Source organism: Meles meles, chromosome 1 (assembly GCF_922984935.1).
Source record: "Meles meles chromosome 1, mMelMel3.1 paternal haplotype, whole genome shotgun sequence".
Taxonomy (NCBI): Eukaryota; Metazoa; Chordata; class Mammalia; order Carnivora; family Mustelidae; genus Meles; species Meles meles.
Genome location: NC_060066.1, coordinates 192,873,098 through 192,889,258, shown reverse-complemented (window position 1 = coordinate 192,889,258; position 16,161 = coordinate 192,873,098). Strand labels below are relative to the sequence as shown.

Below are 16,161 nucleotides of genomic sequence, written 5' to 3'. Positions count from 1 at the left end.
ACTGTTACCGCTCAAAGAACTACTACTGATATGAAGTTTTCATCTGAATACGGAAAATGAGGCCCGGGGAGAGAAAAGAATGCCCGGTCACACAGCAAATTAGCAATGAGGCTAGGACTGGAACTGATTCCCAGCCCAGTATTCTCCCTTGTCCTCAAGAGTTCCTAGTCATAGACGTAGGGGCGTGCAGGAGAGAACAGCCAGTCGCAGGGCTTTGGTCCCGAATCATAAGTTCCGCACGATAGGAAAGAGATGGACTCGAGCATTTGTGCAGAATGACTAGCTCCTTTCAGACCTCCTGTGGGTATCCGGCTCTAAGAACTAAAGTCCTTTCTACTGCACCTTGGGAGCTGGGGGCGGGGTGTCAGCCCCGATGCATGCCGGGAGGTGTAGTCCTTTCCCTCCCCCGCTTTCCCAACTCACCCGCCTGAGAGGCCGCCTTCGCTTCATCTTTCCCAGCAAGCCCCGCGAAAGCGCCGGCTATTGATTGGCTGCAGCAGGAGCAGGCGGCTCGGCCGGCAGCGGTTACCCAGAGTTTCCGGTGCGAGGCCAGAGCGGGCGAAGCTGTAGGGAGGTCGGTGGTGAGGTGCGTGTCCCGAAGGGTGGGCGGACGAGGTGACCAGAAGGACTGTGGGCCTGAACGCTCTCGGCCAGTGGGGGAAATCTCGGCGATTCGGCGGAAGGGCGCGGGCCGGGGTGGGGGGAGCGGAGGCAGAGCTGGGGCCTATGCGCATGCGCGGGCGGGCGGTGCGCGCGGCTGGAGGGCGCGCGGGGCGTAGGTGGCAGCGCGCGCAGGTGGGAGGGCCCACGTGGGGCCTAGGGGCCGGGGGAGGGATGAGAATCGAGCGTCTCGCCACGTCAGTCTCCATCCCTGAGCCTATCCCGCGCTCTGCCTGTGGTGAGGGGGCCGTGTAGTGCCGGGAAGCGGCTTGGGGAAGAGGGAGGCCTTGCCTGCCCCGCTTCTGGAGCGGCGCCCGAAAACCTGCCTGGGCGCGCCGTTCTTCCCTGACCCGCCAGAGACAGAACCGTTGTTGGCTCCCTCCGGTGAAGGCCGGCCAGTGTGTTCTGAGAAGCTCTGTGCACCCGGTATTGGGATTTCGGCTCCAAGCTGTGAAGAATTTCGAAGTCTGGAAAATAGCGAGTGTGCTTGTGTCTATAGGACCTGCTCCCAGCCTAGCGTTGCGGACCACAATGAAGAACCAAGACAAAAAGAATGGGACTGCCAAGCAGTCGGGCAACTCTTCCAACCCAAAAAGCAACCCGGGGCAAGCGGAAGCAGGACCGGAGGGAATCCAGGGGCGGCCCAGCCAGCCGGCTCCTGCGACAGAAGCTGAAGGTTCCTCCAGCCAGGCTCCGGGGAAGACTGAGGGTGTGTGTCAGCTCTGCTTTCCAGCGGGCAGGGGGAGGAGTTTGCGGTGCGCCTGGGTGGCTTCTGGAGTTAGAGGCTTCTGCCGCTGTTTACCAAGGAAGGAGGAACCGTAGGATGAGAGGACGCCACTGAGTCTGTGCCACCCCTCGATCCCCGATCCCCGTTTCCCAGGGTGGGGGGTGTTGATAGGGCCGCCCATTCTAAGCACAGGAAGGAAGTCTTGAGAGAAGGCTCTTAAAGGGTTAAATGAGGTGGTAGTCAAATGAGACCCTCAACCAGCCAGCCCAGGTTAGAAAGCTTCATTCACCAGTGGGTTATTGCTCTAAACATCAGAGGTCTTCCTGGAACTTTTTTTTTTTAATATTTTATTTATTTATTTGACAGAGATTACAAGTAGATAGGCAGAGAGAGAGGAAGGGAAGCAGGCTCCCTGCTGAGCAGAGAGCCGGATGTGGGGCTGGATCCCAGGACCCTGGGATCATGACCTGAGCCGAAGGCAGAGGCTTTAACCCACTGAGCCATCCAGGCGCCCCTCCTGGAACTTTTTTAACCCACTGAGCCACCTAGGCGCCCCATGGAACTTTTTTAATAGCCAGAAATGATTTTTGCAGGGAGGAGGAGGGGATGGACTAGATGTTGAGCTCCAGGTACAAGCCATCCCTATGTGCTGGATGCTTTGTTTCCTTGATATTTTTCACACACACAGCAGAGGTGGTGGACAGTCGTGGGAAATAATTATATCGTTTTTATAGGTGAATAAACTGAGGCTTAAAGAAGGTAGGCAGCACTTAACCTGAACAAGTAAGTTCGGGCCTGAAAAATCCCAGCCAATGGAATAACCATCTTGTTTCTCCTTCTGCCCCTCATCTTGCCCTGCTGTAGGAGCACAGGCCAAAACTGCTCAGTCTGGGGCTCTCCGTGATGTCTCTGAGGAGCTGAGCCGCCAGTTGGAAGACATTCTGAGTACATACTGTGTGGACAACAATCAGGGGGGCCCAGGTGAGGATGGGGCACAGGGTGAGCCTGCTGAGCCCGAAGATGCAGACAAGTCCCGGACCTATGCTTCGCGAAATGGGGAGCCTGAGCCAGAGACCCCGGTAGTCAATGGTGAGAAGGAGACCTCCAAGGGGGAGCCGGGCACAGATGAGATCCGGGCAAGTGACGAGGTTGGAGACCGAGATCACCGAAGGCCGCAGGAGAAGAAGAAAGCCAAGGGTCTGGGTGAGCAGAGGGCAGCTACTGGCGAGGCTGGTGAGGCAGGGGAGTTTGGACCTGACATTCCTTGGGCTAACCTGCTCTGCCAGGATTCAGGGGAAACTACTCTTCAGAGCAGCAAGTCACATTAGTTTGGTCCAAGCCAGGGTTGTGAGCTCGGAGAATATAGGTTGTTCACTGCACTGGCCTTGGGAGTAGATGGGAACCGGAATCTAGCCTGATCCATCTTTGAAAAAATGGAGAGCGGGGGGCCTAAGTGGGCTCCTGTGTCAGCCAGCACTTTTTTTAACCTGCTCTGTGAACTTGGGCAAGACCTTTCTCCTTTCTGGTCCTTAGTTTTCACTTCTCTACAGTTAGATTTGGACTAGACCAGGGTTGAAGACTCAAGCCAAATTAGACAGGGGACCCTATATGGACAAGACGTGGCCTTCTTCATCCAAAGGGGTGATTGCCATCTGGTCCCAGCATGCTGATAGCATGTAGCACTACAGGCTAAGTGTAGTCAGCCTTTTTTTTTTTTCCCCCTTTCTTTCTTTTATGCAGTTACATGAAATCTCTCTGGATTTTTAAAGTTGGTAACTAACATGCTAGGAGCCAAACAAAACCCACATTTGGGGTTGGATTTGGCCTGTGTGCTGGTGCAGTGTGCAGTCTCCACACTGATCTTTCGAGCCTCTTGGGGTTGACACTTCAAGAGCTTGGTGCTGTACTATGTACAGCAGCCCTCCAGGGAGACAGAAGGAAGAGCCCTTGACTAAGGCACAGACAGAGAAAGTTATTGGGGGCCGTGAGAGCCCTGGTGTGACTATTAAAGAATCAAAGTTAAGTGATATTATACCCATGTCTTAGTCCTTACTTCCGCACCCTCTGCTGGTCATCCTAATTGGAAGAGGGTTTTGTGTTTGTTTTTGTTGTTTCTTAATCTTGGGACCAAATATTGGTTGGTTTAGTCATTTTAAAGTTCAGTGTTTGGGAGGGAACAAATAAATAATGTTCACTGTTTGGATGCCTCTCTTGACAAGAGTTTAGTTGTTCTCAGCGAGACCTGTTCCTTTTTTGCATCTGTCCTCTTTCAGAAGGGCCTTCCTTGCATCGACACAGTAGCACTTAATTGGCCACTGGGATGTCTTTTTTTCTCCTGCTGATAGAGCAGGCAGTTTTTTTCACCTACCCCCAGTGTTCACTACGGAGTGTCCACATAGCCTGAGTCATTTGTCAAGGATTTGTTGAGCATGTCCTCTGCAGTGGGCACTAGGGACGGTACTGGGTGGCACTGAGGCCACAGCAGTAGGCAGAAGTGAGTTGGCGGCCACTCTCATGAAGCACATGGTTTGACAGGATGGCAGCCAGTTCAACAAACAAGATCAAGTATAGTGGTGGAGGGCTGCCTCAGGGCCTAAGAGTGTGGGCTGAGGCCTGGGGAGATTCCCCAGAGAAGGGGATACATGCTTTTGCTCCCTGTGCTTTGCAGGGAAGGAGATCACCTTGCTGATGCAGACATTGAACACGCTGAGCACCCCAGAGGAGAAGCTGGCAGCTCTGTGCAAGAAGTATGCTGAACTGGTCAGTTCTCCCCCTTCTCCTTGCACCCGCCCTGCCTCGGAAAGTCAGCAGGCCACCTGGAATGGGGTTGAGGGTGCAGGGGCAGGTGGGTGGCTTGCTTACTGTTCAGCCTCTCTCTCAGCCTTTTCCCCGTCTGTCACTTGGGGAGTCAGGTCTCAGCTGGCCTCTTCCAGGCCGACTATAAAAAGAGACCCTTCACATTCCAGTGGTAGAACCCTGCTCCTGGCCCCAGTCCCAAATACCACGTCATCTCACACCTGTGTGCTTCAGCGTGCGTCTCCCCAAAACGTGGAAATGCACAGCGCCATCCTCACATACTTATGATCGGTGCTGATCACGTGGTACTCTCTAATAAACACCTCTCCCCGGTTGTTTAAAGTGTCAGTTTGGTCAACTCGGTCTAGAGGAAGTCCTTTTAATGCATTGGGTCCTTACAACTTTTTTTCCTTTTACTCCAAAACAGTCTTCATCTTACTGCTAACCTTTTTCTCATGACATTGACTTACTGCAGATGAGTTGTCCTGTAGGATGCCTCACTTTCTCGCTTGTGGTATTGAACTTATTCTTTTACCTCCTTGATTCCTGTGGATAAAGTGGAAATTAGTTCTAGAAGCTTGATCCAATCCAAGTTCATATCTTTTGATAAGAACTTCTCGTAAGTGGTACTCCGTAGAGAAACACAGTGTGCTCCTCCCGTGTTTGGTTATGGAAGATTGTCCACTGGGTTCAGGTGGGACCAGCCAGGTTCCTCCCTTGTCAGGTTGCCATCAGAATTGGAATGAATGTGTTTCTCCACTGAGGGTCATTTTCTGACTACTTACGTTTAATTTCTTTCACTCCATTCACATGTATTAGCTGGAATTCTCCTATAGGGAATTTTTCTCATTTGTAAAATTGGGGAAATCATACCTGCCTGATGGGGTTATTATAATGATTAAATAAACGACAGGATGTGAAAAAGATACCACCCCTTCAGAATGAGAGAGCCAGGGAAAGACTGATGAAGAAGGGAGGAGCTGAGTCGCTAGAGTGATGTTCTCAAGTAGACTATGAGGTAGGGGCCAGAGCGATAGGGCGGGCTGTGGTAGGAAGCACGGCTGGGTCCTGGTGACTGCAGGAGAGGGCAGATGGAGGTGGTTGGGCAGAGGCGGAGCTTGTGCCCCTATGCCTCTGGTTGCTTCCATGCTCAGGGAAATGAGAAAGATAGTTGTTGCTGGGAGAGAGGAGAGTTGAAGTGGAGGAGGGCAAGGACGAAATAATTCTCTGGAAGAGGAGTGTGAATAACATAAGGAATATAGTTGGGCCATGTGGCAGACAAGGGTCTGCCCCAGAGGGGTGGTCATGAACTTACAGTGAGATGCTTCAGGCAAGTCTGCTTCAGTGCTGGCGCAGAGGAATCGTAAGGCTGGTATATCAGGGTTGGAGTTTTGTTAGTAGAAAGGGGCAAGAGAGCTAAGGGTATAAGAAATCTAAGACAGGTAAGAAGGTCAGTGATTATTTAAAAGAGAGTTTAAGGAAAGTGAAAGGATGGTTGGTCATTGGGTTGGAGGTCCAATATGGTAGACTTTCTGGGACCACAGATACTGGAGGGAAGGAGCTAGAATGACAGTTGATAGTGGTCCTGCCCTGGGATGATATAATGGAGGTGTGTGTCCTTCTGGGTAATGACAAAATATGGGTCTGACTGTCCAGGACAGTAACCACTAGTCAGCTGAAATGTATGTGGATAGTCTGGATTTGGATGTGCTCTGAGCCTAAGGTGCACATTGGATTTCAGATATCTAAGGAAAGGGAAAGAAATACTCAAAAGTTTTTACATTGATTTCAGATGGAATATTATAATATTCAGATATTAGATTAAGTAAATATTTTTTTTAAAGATTTTATTTATTTATTTGACAGAGAGAGATCATAAGTAGACAGAGAGGCAGACAGAGAGAGTAAGAGGGAAGCAGACTCCCTGCTGAGCAGAGAGCCCGATGTGGGACTCGATCCCAGGACCCTGAGATCATGACCTGAGCCCAAGGCAGCAGCTTAAACCACTGAGCCACCCAGGCGCCCCAGATTAAGTAAATATTTTACTAGTGTCAATTTCATCTACTTTCTGACTTTTTAACGCCTCTGGAAGAGTTGTCATTACATCATTGAGTAGCACTGTATCCGTGTTGAATGGGCTTCTTGCGGGAGGGTAGCTGATCTGGAGGAGAGGGCAGGGTCTGAGGAGAAGGTTAAGATCTATCCATAATGAAAAGGCCAGAATGTTAACAGTAATCACATTGAGGAGAGAAATGATGCTGAGTCTCAGAGCAGCAAGTGGGAGTGATGGGGGTCTGTTGAGTACAAGAAGGGGTGGTAGGGGGTCTCCTCGTAGGGCATGAGTGGCCCAAAAGTTGAGAGCCTTGCGAACTTTGTCTCTGGACAGAGAAGCTGGGGTCTGCAGCCTCTGCACCCCTGCTTGTCCCAAGTGCCCATTTCTGTATCCTTGCACTGGGGCCCTTGGGGTTATCAGAGAATTGTGTAAAGCACCTGCACGGTGTCCAGTGGGGGCTGTCGACATAGACAGCTGGAGTCGGGAGAGGGCGAGGGTCCCTGAGGAAGAGCGCTGCAGGGCACTTACTCGAGTTCCCCGTCCTCAGCTGGAGGAGCATCGGAACTCGCAGAAGCAGATGAAGCTGCTGCAGAAGAAGCAGAGCCAGCTGGTGCAGGAGAAGGACCACCTGCGTGGGGAGCACAGCAAGGCCGTGCTGGCCCGCAGCAAGTTGGAGAGCCTGTGTCGTGAGCTGCAGCGCCACAACCGCTCCCTCAAGGTGGGCTGGCTCCTGCCACATGGCTTCCCTTGACTTCCACTTTTCTTTGGTGGGCTTTTGGCAGAGATATAGATGTCCCCAGGAACACCCTACCTTGGAGGCAGCTGCTTGTTACCACTTTCCCCATACTTGTTTCAGGTAAGGTGAGGACTGGGGTGCAAAGGGAGCCCAGGAGGCAGGGCTTCCCTATTGTTCAGAAAGCTGGTGGGTGGCTCCTCTCCCAGCCCTGTTATGGAATGCTGGGTCTTTTCTCTTCGTTCTGCTTCTCCTGGGTGGGGGTCAGTTTGGTTAAAGCCCAGTCACTGCTGTGACCTCTGGATCCTTTATCTTCTACATATTTGGGTCAACAAATATATGGTATTTTGCCACGCGTTTTGCTCATTTTTAGTTGGTCTTTGACAAATTTCAGCTTTACTATAAACGAGGTATGAGGGATTCAGAGGTGACAAAAGTATAGCAAATCAAAAGTGACAGTTGCCCACCCTCCTCAACCCTAGTGTCCAGCAGACACCACTGGAAGTACACCTTCTTACACATGAGTTTAAGCGCAGCCTACAGACTTAGTCTGTGACTTAGACTGTGTCTGTCCGTGATTCTCCACAGGGGCCTCTAAACGGAACCGCCATCCGTGTATCGTTTCACATCCTGTCCCGTCTTCTCACTCCCAGAATGCCTAGCTGTCTTTCCCCTCAGTTTAGTTAGGGCTGTCTCATTCTGTTTGACAGCATCGTTGTATTCACGTACCTTATTTTATCAGTGCCCTAGTGAAGGAATTGCTGGGTGGTTTCTAAGTTTACACTTATCCATAGAGCTACATCCATAGAGCTACAGTGGAAGTTCTCCTATATATCCCCAGCTCAGTGTACACAACGTACCCATAGGAAAAACCTCAGAAGTGAAATTTACATTGTAAATTTTCATAGATTGTGCCACATTGCTTTCCCACCAATAGTGTCTGCATGCCTAATTCCATAGTCTTACTGACCTGGCCGCTACTGAATTTTAACTAGTTGGGAGTGGAGGGGGAGAGGTGAGAAGTGAAAGCACAGAAACAAAACTGCTTAACCTGAAGTCTGAAAGAATGGGCTTGGGGAGATCCAGGTTCCTCTAGAATGGCACTTAAGTGTACGTCTGCATCTTTCTAGGGAGAGACTCTCTCCCTGATAGATGCGGGGTCTGTTGGGGGCCCGCATTGCGTGACATCTTGGAACCTGGCTGCTCCTCACTCTGAGAGCAGGGAGGGTTGTCGGTACAGACCCTGGCTGGCTGGGGAGCTGCAGGTGATGAAACCAGGGCTGACTTCTCTGCCCAGGAAGAAGGCGTGCAGCGGGCCCGGGAGGAAGAGGAGAAGCGCAAGGAGGTGACCTCACACTTCCAGGTGACGCTGAATGACATTCAGCTGCAGATGGAACAGCACAATGAACGCAACTCCAAGCTGCGCCAGGAGAACATGGAGCTGGCAGAGAGGCTCAAGAAGCTGATCGAGCAGTACGAGCTGCGGGAGGAGGTAAGGAGCCCCGTTCGGCCAACACTCACTCCGGCCACCTTTCCTTTGCTATCCAGAATGTAGGTGAAGTCTCCGCGTGCCTTTTCTCAGCTGCTTTGACCTTTGAAGCCACCCTGAGTCCACCACCTCCCCATTCCTTCTGTCTCTCCCGCTCCTGGCTCCCAGGGCCCCTCCAGCAGTTAGGACTGCCTTGAAATTCGCACATCTAGTCTTGGTCCCTAGATGGGGCACATCTTTGCCAATGGGGCTAAGCTGTTGTGTTGGTGCAGGTGTTGTTTTTGTCCTTTCTTCCCATTTACAAGGGAGTTGGGCTCCAAAAGTGAGGGTTGTTAGTCCCACAGAGTGATCTTCTGGGGTCGGAGGTTTGAGTGTATTTATTACTTGGCTTTCTGGGAGCCGGTTTCATCCCTTTTGCACACCCAAGACTGACTGGAGAGAAACAAGGTGAGGTTGGGAAGTAGACCTTCCAGAGACGTGGGGCCCATGTGCTGTGGAACATGCGGAGTCCAGCGTGTCAGAATGAGATGGGAGGCTGGGTAGGGGACCCGGGTCTTTGCAGATGGGTCGTCCCTGCAGCCCCCAGGCCTCCCTGCAAAAGGGAGCTGCTGACAGGTGGCCCTCCCACCACGCTTTGCTGCAGCATATCGACAAAGTCTTCAAACACAAGGACCTGCAGCAGCAGCTGGTGGACGCCAAGCTCCAGCAGGCCCAGGAGATGCTGAAGGAGGCAGAGGAGAGGCACCAGCGGGAGAAGGATTTTGTGAGGCTCGGGCCCTGAGGGTGGGGCGTCTGGGAAGAGGTGGGTTGGGTTCTGGCTCAGCTCATAGTCAAGTTTGTCAGGGAGGGGTTGCTTCCTGGCCCGACCAGGACACTGCTTCAGTCAGAGAGCAGGACGCTTCAGTGGGTCCTGGGGTGTACGGCTAAAAAAGGCCAAACAGCCCCTCGGGGGCTTCTGACAGGATCTGGGGTCCTGTCTTGGAAATAGCTCCTCAAAGAGGCCGTGGAGTCCCAGAGGATGTGCGAGCTGATGAAGCAGCAGGAGACCCACCTAAAGCAGCAGGTGAGACAGCGTGGGTCCTGATCCTGTGCCTCTGAGGTCCGTTTGCTGGGCCCCATCCTGGGGGAGGGAAATGGGGACCCTCATTCTAGGACCACCTTGACTGCTGTGTGACCTTGCTGAGCCTTTGTTCTCTCTGGACCCGCCCAGCTGCTGTGGTGGTGACCAGGTGGCTAGGTGAGCTTGAAGGACTTTGTTCCTAGTTGCAAGTGTCGTGCAGCTTTTGAGGAGGCAGGGATGGAATGGCTGTTTTTAATTACATTAATTGTACTTAATTTTAGAAGAAAAGTTTGAAAACACATAGAGGCAAAATATAAGTCATCCCAAATCCTGCTTTCTAAGCTTAACATTTTGGGTTCTGTCCTTCCAAATACATAGTTACTGTTTTGTTTTAAGGAAAAATGATATCTCGGGCGCCTAGGTGGCTCAGTCAGTTAAGCATCTGCCTTTGGCTCAGGTCATGATCCCAAGGTCCTGGGATTGAGCCCCAAGCTCAGGGGAACAGGGAAACTGCTTCTCCCTCTCCCTCTGCCTCCTACTCCCCTGCTTGTGCTCTCTCACTCTTTGTGAAATAAATATAATTGTTTAAAAAAAGAAAAGAAGAAGAAAAATGGCATCTCAATAGAATTGTTGGGTCAGAGGTCCAAGGATGGTTCTGACTATGCTAACCAGAAGTGCCCTCCAGAGAGGCCTAATCTTATCTCTGGGCTTCTTCCTCACCCAGCTGGCCCTATACACAGAGAAGTTTGAGGAATTCCAGAACACTCTTTCCAAAAGCAGTGAGGTGTTCACCACATTCAAACAGGAGATGGAGAAGGTAACAGTGTCCAGGCTGGGTGTGGCTGCAGGGGAAGACCCCCGCCCTGGGGTGCCTCCTGGGGAGCTGTTTCCACAAACTGTGACTGATACCAAGGATGGCCTGTAAGGAGGGATCAGAGCCTCACCCCACCTCTGAAGGAAGCATCACTGACCTGTGTGTCCTCCAGGTTGTCCTAGAGAAGGGGCAGCCTTGTCATTCCCTGTTGGTGGTGGTGACATCTACCTTGTGATGTCCTGCGGTTGCACCGGAGGCACTGTAATACCTTGCCCCCTTGGGATTGCTCCCCATCTTGGAGACACGGATACACAGATGGTCTGGCCGCCTGACCATTTCCTTCTGTCTGCCCCATAACCCAGATGACTAAGAAGATCAAGAAGCTGGAGAAAGAAACCACCATGTACCGGTCCCGGTGGGAGAGCAGCAACAAGGCCCTGCTTGAGATGGCTGAGGAGGTGGGCTGAGTGTGCTCGGCAGCTGGGGGGAGAGGCGGCGGACAGGGTTGCAGTTTTTGAGTGTTGGGCCCTCCCCTCTACATTCTACCAGTAAGTCATGCAACTGGCATGAGATGGAGCTGGGACTCATGTGCCTTATCTGTCCAATTCCAAAGGCATCGCCAACTGTTGCCCCATGGGAGATGGTGAGCCCAGTGGTAGGTCTGCAGTAGAAGCAAAGAGAACAAATGGGAAATTGAAGAACCAAAAAACCAAGGGGTACCAGTGATGCATACGGTTCATATGCACAGAGTAGCTTAGGCAATTTGATTTCCTGGTCTGAGATACAGAAGAAAGGAATTAATTGCTGGAGTAGCTACTGTATACTAGACGCTTCTGACTGTCTTAGGTAATGCCAGTTCATTGAGCCTTCTCAAGATCTGTGAAGTTGATGTCAGCAGCCCCTTTTTTTTTTTTCTTAAAGATTTATTTGTCTAGGGGCACCTGGGTGGCTCAGTTGGTAAAGCATCTGACAGCTGACTTCGGCTCAGGTCATCGTCTCAGGGTCCTGGGATTGCCCCAAGTTGAGCTCCCCACTCAGCGGGGTGTGTGTTTTTCTCTCTGTCCCTCTCCCCCCGCCCCACCTTTGTGCACACGTGCATGCACTCTCAAATAAATAAAACCTTAAAAAAAAGATTTATTTATTTGAAAGAGACAGTGTGTGCAGGCACATGTGTGAGCAGAGGGGAGAGGAGAGAATCTCAGGCAGGTTCCTTGCTGAGCACAGAACCTGACTCCTGTCTTGCAACCCTGAGATCCTGACCCGAGCCCAGATTAAGAGTTGGATGCTTAACCAACTGACCCACCCAGGTGCCCTCATAGTCCATTTTAACAGATAAGGAAATAGGCTCCAAAAGCCAGGTCAGACTTTGTGTCATCTGGGATAAATGGAGAAATTCGTTGTCTTCAAGCCACGCCCTTCTCTGCACTGCAGCACCCCCTGCCAGCAGCAGGTCTTGGCACACATCATGGCTGTTTCGCTAGGAAGGGACCAGCTTTGGGCTCTGGTCTCCCCCTGGTGTCATTCAAGTGTGAATGTTTTCTACCACATGACTCTGGCTTCGAGGGTTGATGGCGTGGCAGTAAGGCCCCATTTCTTTCCCTAGAAAACACTCCGGGACAAAGAGCTGGAGGGCCTACAGGTGAAAATCCAGCGGCTGGAGAAGTTGTGCCGGGCACTGCAGACAGAGCGCAACGACCTGAACAAAAGGGTACAGGACCTGAGTGCTGGTGGCCAGGGCTCCCTCCCTGACAGCGGCCCTGAGCGAAGACCAGAGGCCACAACTGCCTCCAGGGAGCAGGGTTGTGAGGGTCCTGGGGCCCAGTCACCGAGCTCCCCAAGGGTCTCAGAAGCTCCTTGCTGCCCAGGAGCAGCGAGCACAGAAACACCTGGCCAAGTGGGGCCCCAGGAGCCCACCTCCACCACCGCCTAGGGAACCTGGCACGGGGGGCGTGCTGGGAAGGGAGCGAACAGCCCAGCCAGGCCTAGCCCAGGCAGGGCTCCCATCGCTCAGCAGTCCGGTGCTGAGGCCCAGGGTGCTCCGACCTGGCTGACATCTGACACTTTGCGGTTTTGGATTCTGTGGGTCAGTTTTACATACATATGGCATATGGGCAAGGCCTCCTACATTCCTCTCTCTCTGCGGAACATGGGCTTCCACTGGAGGGGGTGGTGTGTTCGGGTCAAGTCACTGGCTCTTCTTTGAGCTGAAGAGTCTCAAAGAGGAGCTGCCATTTGTAGCTGCTGTCCCAGTGAGCTGGCAGGACAAGTGACTTGAGCCTTCCCCTGCCTGATTGAGGCTCAGACACCCCCCTCCTTCTGCCCTTCAGGGCTTGTGACAAGTGACACACTTGGGCCTTGACTGCATTTCCCTCGTTAGAGCAGGGCTTGGGCAACTCTGGCTCTCCTAGCTGCCCTGGAGGCTCCTTTACTTCTCTCAACCTGGAGAAGGGGGTCCCTGGGCAGGGCCCGCATTGCTGGGGATCCAGCTGCTGTCCTGCTCTGGACGGGGGACCTGGAGAAAGTGGCTGTGGGCTGATACACGGTTAGAGAGCCCTCAGGTGGTGCCAGGACCAGGCCGGCAATGCTGCTCAGTAGCCTTATCATTCACAGGTGCCTCTCTAGCCTGCACAAATGATTGACGAGACCACCCAAAGGATGCTTTCTGAAGGTTTCTGTTTTTTGTGTTTTTTGTTTGTTTTGCACATGACGGTGTGTGTATTGATTTGAGGAAGGAGGAGGGGTGCTGGCACAGTTGGCCTCCAGTGCACCCCAGTCTCACCGCCCCACCTGGTATCTTTGCCACGTTGGTGCTGAGCTTTCCTGTTTGGTGAAATCGGATTGTGGTTAGGAGGAAGGGAAGGGCCTCTGATGGTTTTACCACAAGCTTGCCTGTGTGTTTCAGTCCTGGGAGGCCACTGCTGGTCCATCACCGCTGTCTCCATGCAGCGGTTGCTGGGCCCTGTGCCCAACTGTCCCCTTGGCTTTTAGGAGTCTGTTTCTGCTTCTGACCCCACCCTTAATGTGCAGTCCTTGAGATTTGCCCTGGTTCCATTGCCTAAGGAATAAGCTGAAGTATGTCCTTGACATCTCACTTCCTGTGTAGGAGCCCTCAGCTCTTGTCTGACACCTGAGGGACAGAGTGAGACTTGACGAATGATGAGCCTCAGAAATCCACAGAACGGCTGACATGTTTGGGTCTGGTGGCCCCCTCACACCCCAGTACTTGGGACTGCGGCCTGAAGGTTCTACTGGTTGCATACTTGCCAGGGTATTCACCAGTCTGTATGGAAGAATTTTCTGGAACAACAGAATGAGGCATGGGTTGGGAAGCTGGGCTCCGCTGGGCTTGAGGTACTACCCCCCACCTCTACCTGGGCCTTGGCTTCAGTGTAGCTGAGGGAGCTGTGGACCAGGAGGCACAGGAAGGGGGAGCTTTTGTTTCTTGGAAGCTAGTTCACTGTCCTTCAGGTCCCTTCGTCTTCAACTCCCAGCCCGCTCTCCATACCTGTCACTTCAGTCCCTCCCATAAACAGGTTCACAAAGAGTGCAAAGGGCTCCCGAAACATGTTACAACTTGGGCCAGAGATGGCAGATGAACGGCACACCATTGTTCCACTGCCCCCATGCAGCTACCATCGATTGGCCTCTGAGTATTTCCCGCTCGTCCCTGGTATATCCTGCTCTCCTGTGGAGAAGTGTTTCCTTAAGATCTTGCCCTCTGGAGTGGTCCCTGGACCTGCCTTTTCCTTGCCCAGTAAGGCCTTCCTCGCCCCACCCTCCCAGCCCGTGTCAGTCTGAGACACACAAGAACTGCCAGCGCCACGCAGGGTTTGCTGGGCTCTGGAAGCACAGGGAAGAGCAAGCCTGTCTGGTTGAAAGAGCAGGAGGCCTGCAGTAGCCCGTGCGATTGCCTTGCTTCAGCTACCTCATAGAGCCCATGGGGTTGAGGGGCTGGCTGTGGGAACCCAGTGTGGCGGTGGGGGGGGGGGGGGTCCCAGCTGTACGGCACAGCCACCCCCAGAGAACTGGTCTAGTTACTGTGGGGATACAGTGAGCAAAGTGGCCTAGCCAGGCTTCCCGGATCCTGTATCTAGGCCCTGGGCAAGAAGAACCTTTGCTTTCAGCTCCAGCCATGTCTAGGTGTCCGGGTCAGCCTACGGATGAGGATCCCATTTTCCCTCTTCTGTCCCTCTTCTCTCCATTGACCAAATCACACTAATCACTGCAGCTGCTCTGCTTGTTCTGCTTTCCAAAGTCCGCCCAGGTGCCTGGGCGCTGCCCTCGCCAGCCATGAGCCTGGGCCCCATGCAGGGAAGGTGGCCTAACTGGATGAAGGCCAATGCCTTCCTCTCCAGGGCAGGTCCCATGCACATGACCTCAGTTTTAGGACCAAGAGCTGTGTTGGATTCTTAAGATTGCTCACGCTTCCTCCAGGGGACCATTGCTCGCCGCCTGGGTGCACCCTCTGAGACTCGCCACCCATAGCCCTTGGCCCTGCTGACAGTAATTTGTGTTCTGGACCTTGCCGGGCTGAGAGCCTCACGTACACCAGATTCTTGAGAGGTATCGGCAGCACTTTGTTTTAATTTTGTTTTCCATGAGGTTTTTGGACCATGGGCTGAGCTCAGGCACTTTCTGTAAGAGAATGTTCTGTCTGTGAAGATGGTTATTTCCACTCCACCGCTCCCACCACAGTGGCCCTGCTGAGGGCTGACCCAGAGGCCAGTGGAACTGCCCTGGTGGCTGGGGGGGAGGGCCAAAGCCTGCTGAGCTGACTCCAGCTGCTGCCCCAGCCCTGCCACCTGAGCAGCACAGAGGCAGTCGCCCCAGGGACAGCCAGGCACCTGCCTGGGGGAGGGGTGCTGCCTTCTGTCCCTGTAACTGCTTCCCATATGGCCCAACCTGGCCACCCAGGTTTGTTTTAAAGCTGTGCTGACAGCTTTTTTTTTTTTTTTTTTTTTTTTTTTTTGTCTCCTTTTGGTATTCACAACAGCCAGGGATTTGATTTTGATGTATTTTAAACCACATTAAATAAAGAGTCTGTTGCCTTACTGGTTTCTCTCCTAACCTCTGATCATTTGGTGCTTCTGGATCCATCTAGCCATCACTGACTCATCTGGATCTGCTCCGGAGCCTTTGGCTGCGCTGTATCAGGCATCTTCCAGAGTGCCCCCCCACCCACCTCCCAAGTCACCACAGACAAATTCATTTGAGCTGCCTGAGCAGAACCCTTGGCAAAGTTGGCATGATCCTCATATACATAGAAGCATGAGATTTCTTTCATTCAATGAAAAGTTGGCCCTGCTCCATGAAGGGTCAGGCTAGTGATGAAGAAAGATACTTTTTTTCTTTTTTTAAGTGATCTCTGTGGGGTGCCTGGGTGGCTCAGTCTCTGCACCCAACGTGGGGCTTGATTTTACACCTAGATCAAACACATGTTCTACTGACTGAGCCAGCAGGTGCCCTGGAAAAAGATACTTTTATTTTTCTATTATTGTTAATATTTAAAGATTTTATTTATTTATTTGACAGCGATCACAAGGATGCAGAGAGAGAGGAGGAAGCAGGCTCTCCGAGAAGCAGAGATCCCAATGCGGGGCTCCCTCCCAGGGTCCTGGGATCATGACCTGAGGCGAAGGCAGAGGCTTTAACCCACTGAGATACCCAGGTGCCCCAATTTTAAGATTTTATTTGTCAGCACAAGCAAGGGGACCTGTAGGCAGAGGGAGAAGCAGGCTTCCTGCCGAGCAAGGAGTCCGATGTGGGACTGCATCCCAGGACCCCAGGATCATGGCATAAGCTGAAGGCAGACACTTAACCATCTGAGCC

General features: G+C 52.5%; 1 protein-coding gene across 1 annotated transcript; it reads left to right on the top strand.

The window, feature by feature from the left end:
• The first annotated feature begins 474 nt into the window (after positions 1–474).
• On the top strand, positions 475–15,383 carry TXLNA (taxilin alpha). The gene is made up of 11 exons (XM_046000270.1): positions 475–586; positions 1,160–1,369; positions 2,252–2,590; positions 4,056–4,147; positions 6,784–6,954; positions 8,267–8,461; positions 9,102–9,221; positions 9,447–9,521; positions 10,243–10,335; positions 10,695–10,790; positions 11,936–15,383. Exons 2-11 carry the CDS (start codon positions 1,192–1,194, stop codon positions 12,260–12,262), a joined length of 1,686 nt encoding a protein of 561 aa, XP_045856226.1. The 5' UTR covers positions 475–586; positions 1,160–1,191; the 3' UTR covers positions 12,263–15,383.
• Positions 15,384–16,161: the final 778 nt, after the last annotated feature.

Bases quoted from the DNA above. Each gene is read 5' to 3' on its own strand.
- TXLNA (XM_046000270.1), top strand. From the start codon at position 1,192: ATGAAGAACCAAGACAAAAAGAATGGGACTGCCAAGCAGTCGGGCAAC. The intron at 8,462-9,101 runs GTAAGGAGCCCC...GCTTTGCTGCAG, and splicing joins AGTACGAGCTGCGGGAGGAG to CATATCGACAAAGTCTTCAA. The intron at 9,522-10,242 runs GTGAGACAGCGT...TTCCTCACCCAG, and splicing joins AGACCCACCTAAAGCAGCAG to CTGGCCCTATACACAGAGAA.